The following is an 11,179-nucleotide window of genomic DNA, read 5'->3' on the forward strand; positions in this document are numbered from 1 at the left end:
GCAAGACACCTTCCCCCCGGTGTGCTGGATCTTCCGGTACCTCCTTTCCCTGACAGCGTCCACAGCCGCACCGTCCCGTCCCGGCTGCACGACGCCGCTAGCGACCCGTTCCCTGTCACCGATACCCCCAGCACCCAGTCGCTGTGCCCCGTGCACTTGGCCACCTGACTCCCCGTCGCTACCTCCCAGATCCTCACCGTCCCGTCTACCGACCCGCTGATCGCCCGCCCCCCGTCCCATGTCACCGATACTGCAAGAACCTCCTTCTCGTGACCCTGCAGCTTCAGCGCTCCGAGCGACACTGACCCCGTGCTCCCCGGCTGCGCCTTCTCCCCGCCTTCCTCCCTGGCTCCCATCTCTGTCCTTCTCTCCCCTACAGTTACTGCCGATGCCGTTGCTACCCCTTCCTCCGCTCCTGCTCCCGCCCCTTCCTTCGAGCCCTCCGCACCTCGCTCTGCCATCCCTCTCCCCTTGCTCCCATCCTTCTCTGTGACGCTTGACGGTGGCTGGAGCGGCTTCCCCACGCTCTCCCCTGACTCCACGTCCCACACCCGTACTGACATGTCCCAAGAGCAAGATACCACCGTCCCCCCGCCCCCCGCAATGCACACCCCGAACACCTTGTCGCTGTGCCCCGTCATCGCCTTCACCTCCCGCCCCTGCTCCAGGTCCCACACTCGCACGCTCCTGTCGAAGCTGCACGTCGCTGCCAGCCTCCCGTCTCCTGACGCCGACACCCCTCTCACGTCGTCCTCGTGCCCCGTCATCACGTGCTCGCACCGCCCGCTCCCTATGTCCCACACCCGGATCTCCCGGTCCTGCCCGCATGATACCACCCGCCCGCCCCCTATCGACACCCCCCTGACGACCCCTTGTGCCCCTCCAGCACTCGCTCTGCCGTCAGCTTCCCCGTCTCCCACACGATCACCGTGAGGTCCTGCGACCCTGACGCGATCCTCTCTCCCCCCGGGCTCGCGCATACACACCGCACTGCTCCCGTGTGCTTGCTCAGCGCCTTCACCTGCTTCCCGCTGTTGCAGTCCCACACCAGCACCTGCTTCCCCTGCCCGCTCACCACCCGCCCCCCGTCCGGTAGAAGCGCCACGCAAGACACCTCCCCCGTGTGCTGGATCTTCCGTACCTCCTTCCCTGACAGCGTCCACAGCCGCACCGTCCCGTCCCGGCTGCACGACGCCGCTAGCGACCCGTTCCCTGTCACCGATACCCCCAGCACCCAGTCGCTGTGCCCCGTGCACTTGGCCACCTGACTCCCCGTCGCTACCTCCCAGATCCTCACCGTCCCGTCTACCGACCCGCTGATCGCCCGCCCCCCGTCCCATGTCACCGATACTGCAAGAACCTCCTTCTCGTGACCCTGCAGCTTCAGCGCTCCGAGCGACACTGACCCCGTGCTCCCCGGCTGCCGCGCGCGCTCGTCCGGCGTGGCCATCCCTGTCTCCGGGGGGAGCGGCTTCCCCACGCTCTCCCCTGACTCCACGTCCCACACCCGTACTGACATGTCCCAAGAGCAAGATACCACCGTCCCCCCGCCCCCCGCAATGCACACCCCGAACACCTTGTCGCTGTGCCCCGTCATCGCCTTCACCTCCCGCCCCTGCTCCAGGTCCCACACTCGCACGCTCCTGTCGAAGCTGCACGTCGCTGCCAGCCTCCCGTCTCCTGACGCCGACACCCCTCTCACGTCGTCCTCGTGCCCCGTCATCACGTGCTCGCACCGCCCGCTCCCTATGTCCCACACCCGGATCTCCCGGTCCTGCCCGCATGATACCACCCGCCCGCCCCCTATCGACACCCCCCCTGATGACCCCCTTGTGCCCCTCCAGCACTCGCTCTGCCGTCAGCTTCCCCGTCTCCCACACGATCACCGTGAGGTCCTGCGACCCTGACGCGATCCTCTCTCCCCCCGGGCTCGCGCATACACACCGCACTGCTCCCGTGTGCTTGCTCAGCGCCTTCACCTGCTTCCCGCTGTTGCAGTCCCACACCAGCACCTGCTTCCCCTGCCCGCTCACCACCCGCCCCCCGTCCGGTAGAAGCGCCACGCAAGACACCTCCCCCGTGTGCTGGATCTTCCGTACCTCCTTCCCTGACAGCGTCCACAGCCGCACCGTCCCGTCCCGGCTGCACGACGCCGCTAGCGACCCGTTCCCTGTCACCGATACCCCCAGCACCCAGTCGCTGTGCCCCGTGCACTTGGCCACCTGACTCCCCGTCGCTACCTCCCAGATCCTCACCGTCCCGTCTACCGACCCGCTGATCGCCCGCCCCCCGTCCCATGTCACCGATACTGCAAGAACCTCCTTCTCGTGACCCTGCAGCTTCAGCGCTCCCAGCGACACTGACCCCGTGCTCCCCGGCTGCTGATCTTGTTTGTTGTGATCTGTTATTTGAATTCTTTGATCAATTTTATCAAAAGGAAGATGTTCGTTTTTGTTCAATTGACTTAGAGGCATGAAAGTTGTTGAGGCGTTCAATTTTGTCACGAAGCTCTGAGTTTTCATTGGATCTGTTTCTTCAGGTTTGGAATGCAATGAAGACCATGAGGGGGTTTGTCTTGGAGCTGGTGTGTTGTCCTTGGACGGGCTATGTCTTGATGCTGGCTTGGATTCTGATGCTCGTTTTGTGGATGCGACAGTGCTAAGATTTGTCCCACTGTCAAGAATACCTTTTCCTGGGTTGACCAAAGATACAATCTTCTTGGTTTCGTCTGCTGCCTTTTTCTGTGCTACAATTCCGGAGGCATCCATGGCTGACGCAATGGGCGACGACTGCGATACACTTGGGAGTACATTTTGTGATGGTTTTATATCAAATGTCGGCCGAATATCTGCTTTGTGTGCTGTTTCGTGATGCGGCCCCGAAGATGATTGCTTAGCCTCATTGAAAGATGGTGTCATACGTTGCAGCGATCCCCTCTCTTGTGTACTCGATAATCCCCTCTCTTGTGTACCCGATGATCCCTTCTCTTGTGTACTTGATGATCCCTTCTCTGGTTTACTAGGCGATCTCTTCTCCTGGGCACTGGGCTGGGGGGCGGGCAAGTCATCGGGAGCGTAGAATCCTTCATCGTTCTCCTCCGCTTGCTCTTGTAACCTCCTCCTCCTCGCCAGCACCGCCGCAAGGTCCGCCATGTCAGCGTCGATGATTTACCACCAGATTTACCACCCCCTCCCCTTCCACGACCTCTGCGATGAGGAGACAGAGGAAAATTGGGTGGAGACAGAGGAAAACTGAGGGGGGCTCGGTATTGGTGAGAATGACTAAAGGTGACGAGAGACATAAGCAAAATGGCGTCGCTGGTTAGGCTTCTGCTGCTCCAAGCTGTGTCAGCGTCGCTCGCCTTCTCTCCTGCAGTGATGACACGTGAGGGTGTAGGCCGATCACCTTCCTCTCCACTTCCTCGAGCTCAGCGACTTGTTCTTCAGAGCATCCGGCAGGTGAAGCGGTCGAAGGTATGCCAAGTCGCCATGTCGTCGGTGACATGCGAGTACAAGACGCTCACACTACAGACGGAACCCGGTAAAGATGACGCTGCTCTCCCTCATTTACATATTCACTTCTTCAACGCGCAGGAATCTCAGTTTGGGACATTACACCGGAGATCAAGGAGTTGATCAAAACGAGCGGCATGAAGAATGGTTTCGTGAACGTGATCTCTCGGCACACCACCACAGCCGTCATGATCAATGAGTATGAGTCGCGTCTGATCAAAGACCTCAAAGACTACTTCTTGAAGATAGCTCCCCCTGATGCAAAGTACCTGCACAACGAAATACATTTGCGCCCAGAGACGCAGGAGGACAAGAGGAGGGTTCTCCTCAACAACTGGGATATCAATGATCCTGCTGTACTTGAGGCTTGGAGATCCCAGGAGCCCTTCAATGCTCACTCACACTTACTGTCTATGATGCTTGGGAACTCAGAAAGCATTCCGGTACGTGAGGCGCTCAGTTTTGCAGAGTTGACACCTTCGCAGGTATCAAACGGTGAACTGGCGATCGGGCAGTGGCAATCAGTGATGCTCGTTGATTTGGACGGTCCACGCAAAAGGACTGTAGGTATCCAAGTGTTTGGCACATGATGAGTTAATCCTTCCATTACACCCTGAAAGTTCTTCGCCCTCAGTCGCTGTCCGGGCTGATTTCTCTCACAACTCGAAGGGTTCGACGCATGTTCTCTTCTCCTCCAACCGAGGGTTTTCTCACAGCACTGCTCGTGCATTCAGTCGACGTCTGTCCCTCCTGGCTCGAGTTCACTGGCAGAGGAGAAACCCCCTCGGATGTTGGTGCTGGAGAGTGAGCGCTTGTCTTGTACGCTCCGTTCCCTGATCAAGTGTCAAGTTTCGCTGCTGTACAAAACTCTCACTCGTACCTCCTCCATGCAAGTGCTGGCGAATCTCATCACAGAATCGTCTCGCTTCCACGAGAGCCTCCGCCTTCCTCCTGAAGCGCTCCAGTGCCCCTGTTGCTTGCTCTGATGCTGAGAGAGCCCTTTTGAACATCCCCTTCTCCAGTAAAACTTTCGCAGATTGGCTGGCGCAAGTGTTACTTGTAGTTGCTAGTCAAGACAATCTTACAGCAGATTCTCTGCTCTCCGTCCCTCCCGGAGTTCATCAAGCTCTTCACGGATGTCCGGCGAGTCCTCAAGGATTTGACGTAAGATCTTGTCGTCGACCTGCACCTGTCAGTCACTTGACTTGCTACTCGACCCTAGTGTGACACCATGAGTACATCTGTTTGTACCAGAGCTAACACAGTCGCACTCCTCGGATCGTTGTGCAGAAGTGACATCTTGTAGCATAAAAACATTATCTCATCATCAGAGCATCACACACCTACTGACCTCACCAACAACTGCTCCTTCTCCTGCATTTAACGCAGTCAGGTTAACTCTTGGAAATAAACTTTCAGTGTGCAACTGACCCATCTGCGCCACTTCTTTCTCCAGTTGGTCCTCTCCTCGAATAAGCACGGCAATATTTCCTTTGAGCAGGATGAAACAGTAGGGCTGGTTCGTGTCACCCTGATAGGCAGCCGAACGTTTCCCGTCAATCTTCCTCACCCTCACAAATCCAACACTCAAACTAGAAGACTTTCACCTGAGACATAAGCACTTCTCCACATCTGTACCGAAAGGAAGGGCAACTTTGGGCCAAGCTCATCAAATGTTCTTCGTGCAAGAGTTTGAGAAGTTCCGATCGCCTCATGCTCAAGACTGCAAATATCGACTCGCTTGGGAATTCAATCTTCCGCTTCTCCAGATTTTGCTGAATTCTTTCTGCTTTCAGACTTTCAATCTCAGAGGTCAATTTCAAATTCTTCCGCAGAATTGAAGAAAAGGACTCATAGGTGATCAAAATGAGATCTGCAACGCCGCATGCCTTGATAGTTGCAGAGCGAGGCTCGCCAAGCAGCATCCCCATCTCTCCGAATATTTGTCCTTTGCCGAGCTTTGCTACCTCCTTTTGATCCCCTGCTGCCCCAATCATGACTGACAGCACGCCTGCCACTACCATGTACATCCATCTCTCTCCTTCTGCCCCCTGCTCGATTACCACATCTCCATCCTGGTACTGTATCGGTCTGCAAATCCTTGCAAGAGTTTGCCGCTCCTCATCAGAAAGTAGTTTGAGGATGGGGCTTGACTGAAGGCTCATGACCCGCTCAATAGGATTCATCTTCTGGCGAGACCCTTCTGCTACCGACGGATTCTCACGATTTCTTCGACGGCTGATTGCAAGCTCTCTCTGTTGATTGATGTACTCAGCGTTGAGCTGTGATAAGATGAGCTCTTTTTCCGCTGAGGAGGGCGGCATTCGGTTGAGATATGCCTTGTACCCTTTGACAAACATGTTCGAGTCAACGTAGCTTGAACCCTCATACTCAGAGTCATGATCAAACCCGACCTCAAATCGCTCAAGCTCTCCTTCTGTATACCCAAGATCAGAGAGCAATCTTAGCAGGTCTGATTTTGGCATGTATCGTCTGCCTGTCTGATTCAGCGAACAGAACAGCATTTCAGCTTCTTCTCGGATACTCGCAGCAACGGCTGTTCGTCCAGACAATTTCAGATGCCAACGTTTGTGTTCCGAAACGGCATCTTGTGTTATCACATTTCCATCTTCATCAGATGATATCATGAATTCGCCATCAAATAAAGATGCACAACAACGAATTGGGCTGCTGTGTATGAATTGTGTATGCAAGTGTTGAGCGTGCATCTTTGCACTAGATTTTGATAGAAACAGCTTCCAGAACCGAATTGAAGAATCGTCTGAGACTGTCGCCAGCATCCCGGCCTGTTGAAGGTAGCATGCTGCATTGACCTTGTGCGAGTGAGCGTGAGCACCTTCAAGCCCCCCAAGTCGGTCAAGACATTCTTCATCCACACGCCAGATGTCAACCAGCCCTGCCGATCATTTCAGAGACAACTAGTAGAGAGTAGTCGGCCCTGCCTTGATCCATGAGGCCGCTGGCAACCAACCCAACATGTTCCTGCAAGTGAAGAAAGCTGACAGGGCCCGCGGTTGTGACCAAACTCACCAGCTGAGAACCGAAGGACCACTGCGTCTTATGTTGAGGCTTCCAGAGTCTAATCGTTGAGTCCATGCCTGACGTTACCAGAAAGCTTCCGTCAGACTTCCAGGCACACCCTGATACTGGGCCCTGATGCCCATGATTTGCGTTCTGACCAAGCTTTTGAATGCAAACGCTGCTTTCAATACTGCAAATACGCACGATTCCATCTGATGCACCAGTTGCAAAGAGCAGATTGATATGACAAGAGGATACAGCGGTCACAGGAACAAGGTGGTTGACACAAGCAATACACTTGCCCGCTTGCATTTCAGTCAGTGTCTGCCCAAGCTCCCTGATCCTAACAGAAAATTTTGCTGCGTCTCGTTGGATCAACTTTTCCATCTCTTCTTTTACTTTCGCTCTCTGAGGGTCCTCTTGAATGGTCCAAACTCTCGCCGTGCCATCAAGCGAGGAGGAGACGAGTAGCCCCATCTGAAGCCCCTCTCCCACCACAATTCCAGTGATGGAGTTTGTATGGCCCACAAGCATGCACTTTACATATGATGAGCCCATGGAAAAATTAATGCAAACTACCTTCTCCTCGAAGTCCAGCGATGAATCGCCTTCACCATGCTCCACACGTTTGACAAAAGACACTCTAAAATAATTCTGAATGACTCGACAGAAATAAATTAACAAGGTAGATTCTAAACAACACGAGAGAAGCATCATAACAAATCAAGGATGATGAAAAAACTTTGACACCAAATATGACTAAAGTTTTATGAACAAGTCATTGAAACCTGACGGAGCAATCTTCTCCTCCTGTGGCGAAAATAATTCCTTGAGTAGGTTGCCTCATCGCTTTGCAGTCTGCTTCCTGTCTGTCTGCATCGGAACTCAGTTCCAGCTCTTCAGGAAGACTTTCCTTTTCGTCGTCTCCAATGAGTTGCGAGGAAGCTCCTGCCACCATTGCCGTTACGCTCCCGGCGTGAGGGCGCATGATGCCTCTGCCGCTTACTCCTGCCATGGTCCTGCTACATTCCTGATGCCTAGTCAAACAAAGTACCCCACCCCACACAATTTTTTTCTAGAGAGGGGGTAAAACCACCCCCTCCCTTCCAGCACCTGTGTGAACGCTTTGAAAGCAAGCTCTACCACCATTGCCGTCGCAACGCTCCGGCAGCATGCTTGACGAGGTAAGCCACTCTCCAGGCTGCCAGGCGCTTGACTGGCACCAACTATCACCGCATTGCTGGCAGGCTCATAATGAAAACATGGCGGAACTCAAGGATACAACTGTGCTGCTCTCGGTAAAACCACAAGTCATTGAAGGGACTGAGAATCCATGCAGGAAAATAAAAGACTGCAAGAAGAAATATCAAAACTAAAGCAGAATTTGGAGGATGCAAGATGGATGAATGAAGTCTACGAGAAGAGTTTTAATCGAATGAGCAAAGATCGTGCTCAGCTGTTGCGAGTATGTCATGCTTGCTGCCATGTATTTGTATCTCTTTTGAGTAAATTACTCACATTTAATGAATAGGCTCAGTTTCCAAATGAAATTTCTCCCGACAAGTCAAAAGAAACTGATGGTATGACACCAGTAATTGATTGAGCAGAAGATGGTAATGGTTGTTCTTACAGAAATTACAGTTTGTTTAAAATGCCATGGAAAGGATACATTCAGGCGGGAAGTTACATACCGTTTGATATCAATCCTAGAGAAAAAGTACTTGAGGGTGGCATATTTTGATGCTTTTGCAAGGGCATGTCAACGCACGCGGTGCGGTTGTGATGTTTCAAGAGATGCAACTTGATGCAGTTCTCTAGGAGATATGTTAGCGTGCTGGCAAGAATGACTGACAAGACTGTAGGCGAACACTTTTCCAGGAAAGTTATTCTTAGACTAAGAGTGCAGTCGAAGCCTGCGTGAAAACTCTTAAAGTTTTGTTGGAGCAGATGGAGCGCGTATACAGTTGAAAGGTTGGCAGCGAGAGCACTCACAGCAACACTGCGAAAGAACTTCAAAATTGAAGAAACATTGAGCAAGCAGGTAATTTGTGATCTCAAAGCTCGATTTACATAATAAAGAATGTTCGGTCAGGTGAGCGAACCGGATGAAGGTTCTAATGATCAAGGAGATATTTGTGTCCAAGATGCCAGCAACGACATTGAAGGAAGGTGATATATCCTTTCAGATATGTTTAGCTTAATACGATATTTCTTTGTTGTTCCAAGCGCTGAAATCCCAACAAATGCCTCCCTTACTTTAAGGACGATCCATGAAACGAAGTCTCCGCTGCAGTCAAAGGCAAGAAAATGGATCTGTGAGAACGTCAGCATGACTTTTGGAAACAGGCAGAGATTATCTACACAAAAGCTAAGAGATTATAAGGGAGCTACATCGAGGGGTAAGATGTTGAAATCAATCGATATGGATGAAACGCTTTTTGAACACATTTATCGTGGTCAACCAACAGGTTGCCCACGGATTCAATGCTCAATCATTTGTATGCAGCTATCGTTCCATGCATTTATAGCGCTAATTGCATGAGACTTTGGGCTGCAATCAGTAAATTTACGTTTCATGGGGAAGGCTTGACAAGAACATACTAGGCAAGACTTTACAAAAATGCACATTCTCGTTGAAGTATTCGCATGGAGGAAAAGAATTCATGCAGTGATGGCTGCATGATTTCTACTTTCGTAGTTCAATTGCCTCACTTGAATGAGAGCTTCCGCTGTATGTTGCGCCCTTCTTGGCCATGGTTGACCTACATCTCAGCTTTCTCGGGGCAGCCACGATGGGGGAATGCCTGATTCGGGGAAAGCGACACATCTATTGCAGGGGGTAGTGGTACTACCCCTGACCCCACGTAGCTTTCGAGGTACAGGGAAATGTAAGGGTACTGCACCGAAACAACTTATCAAGCGGCAGGGTTTCAGGTACTCCGGGCCGGTGCCGTACGGTAGAAAATTCCCCCGATCAGATTTCGGAGGGCAATCATCAATTTCCAATCAACAAATTTTTGGAGTAATCATTTTCCAATCAACGAAAGTTTGCAGTAATCATTTTCCAATCAACTTTTTGAAACAATAATCATTTTCCAATCAAAACTCCCCGTTTCGTACCGTTGCACGTATCAGAAACGGTCGTAACCGTATACTTTTGCAATCATTTTCCAATCAAAATCAACTTTCAAACTTTCAACTCTCCGTTTTGGAACTTTACCCCACCCCTCCACCCCCCTTTAAACCCTCCGTTCGGACCCCTCCCCATGACCCACCCCTCGAAGCCCACAGCGGCTACCCCCTTCATAACCAGGACTTGGTATCAAAAATACCGGTACTATCCAGTACCCCGGTGTCACATGATGGGGTCGGTGGTCCACCCTACCCCATGTACCAGTCTATCAGTCAAACACACCGGTGTCCCCCTACCCCTTTCACGACCTCTGAGAACTCGGTATCGAACACACCGGTCCCTACCCCAGTGGTCACATGACGGGGTCCGGGTGGTTCACCCTACCCCATATACCAGTGTATCAGTCAAACACACCGGTGTTTCTTACAGCCTTCCACCCCCCCCGTCTCGCCGGGCCCCCATACAATGATATGCCAGTACCCCCTTCCCTTCCCCCGTCACCACCACCTGGTGGTGACCCTTCCATTTCCTAAGCGCCCTTCCTCTGAGTCATGGCAAGGGTGCCTGATTGCGCCGGAGGCATCATGTCCCCTACTTCGGCCAACAGCACGGTGCCTAGTGGCACGGCAGTATCGCCAAGTAGTATGTCATTCATCTCTATCATACAAACATTCCGTACGCAACTGGATCTGCCCCCTGAATTGTCTTGCGAAGACGTTCTGCGTGCGGCTTACCCTTTGTTGGCCGGACTACCATACCCCTCCGAACCAGCAGCTGTTGGTTTGTGGCCTGCTGCACAGTGGTTGGCGAACAAGTTTTTTGGCCCGTCCAGTATACCTTCCAACGAGCAGTTCACACCCACTGTCAGGCTGCCACCCGAATCATTTCCCATCGGAGAGCCTCCGATACAATCTGCCTTGCCTCAGGCCCGGGGATCGCCTGCCACCATATCATTCAATGTGGAAGCGGCCGAGGAGATGACCAGGAGGAAGGTGCGAGGGGATGACCAGGAGGAAGGTACGAGGAGATGACAAGGAGGAAGGTACGAGGAGATGACAAGGAGGAAGGCACTAGGAGATGACAAGGAGGAAGGTACGAGGAGATGACAAGGAGGACAGTACGAGGAGATGACAAGGAGGACAGTACGAGGAGATGACAAGGAGGACAGTACGAGGAGATGACAAGGAGGAAGGTACGAGGAGATGACAAGGAGGCAGGCACGAGGAGATGCCAATTGAGGAGGAAGGTACGAGGAGATGACAAGGAGGAAGGTACGAGGAGATGACAAGGAGGAAGGTACGAGGAGATGACAAGGAGGACAGTACGAGGAGATGACAAGGAGGACAGTACGAGGAGATGACAAGGAGGACAGTACGAGGAGATGACAAGGAGGAAGGTACGAGGAGATGACAAGGAGGCAGGCACGAGGAGATGCCAATTGAGGAGGAAGGTACGAGGAGATGACAAGGAGGAAGGTACGAGGAGATGACAA

The 11,179-nt window shown here is 52.7% G+C and overlaps 3 protein-coding genes across 3 annotated transcripts in view; 1 reads left to right on the top strand and 2 right to left on the bottom strand.

The window, feature by feature from the left end:
- Nucleotides 1-1,723, bottom strand: part of GUITHDRAFT_55358 (hypothetical protein) — a gene marked incomplete at both ends in the record, with an annotated part of 5,469 nt that extends 3,746 nt beyond the window's left edge. Inside the window, 4 exons of the mRNA XM_005822461.1 lie at nt 72-281; nt 525-809; nt 929-1,363; nt 1,577-1,723. Coding sequence (XP_005822518.1) covers nt 72-281; nt 525-809; nt 929-1,363; nt 1,577-1,723 — 1,077 coding nt within the window. The remainder of the gene's footprint in view (nt 1-71; nt 282-524; nt 810-928; nt 1,364-1,576) is intronic.
- A 1,872-nt stretch (nt 1,724-3,595) lies between these two features.
- GUITHDRAFT_79753 (hypothetical protein) lies at nt 3,596-4,102 on the top strand (the record flags this gene model as incomplete). Its single annotated transcript, XM_005822462.1, has 2 exons — nt 3,596-3,955; nt 3,998-4,102. Coding segments are annotated over 2 exons (465 nt in total), but the record flags the coding sequence as incomplete, so codon positions are not given.
- Nucleotides 4,103-4,142: 40 nt separating this feature from the next.
- GUITHDRAFT_118249 (hypothetical protein) lies at nt 4,143-6,697 on the bottom strand (the record flags this gene model as incomplete). Its single annotated transcript, XM_005822463.1, has 10 exons — nt 4,143-4,345; nt 4,393-4,553; nt 4,598-4,695; nt 4,743-4,811; nt 4,864-4,886; nt 4,944-5,104; nt 5,151-5,949; nt 6,279-6,429; nt 6,564-6,631; nt 6,673-6,697. The coding sequence occupies 10 exons, from the start codon at nt 6,695-6,697 to the stop codon at nt 4,143-4,145; spliced, it is 1,758 nt and encodes a 585-aa protein (XP_005822520.1).
- Nucleotides 6,698-11,179: the final 4,482 nt, after the last annotated feature.

The sequence above is a fragment of the Guillardia theta genome (genome assembly GCF_000315625.1).
Source record: "Guillardia theta CCMP2712 unplaced genomic scaffold GUITHscaffold_124, whole genome shotgun sequence".
NCBI lineage: Eukaryota > Cryptophyceae > Pyrenomonadales > Geminigeraceae > Guillardia > Guillardia theta.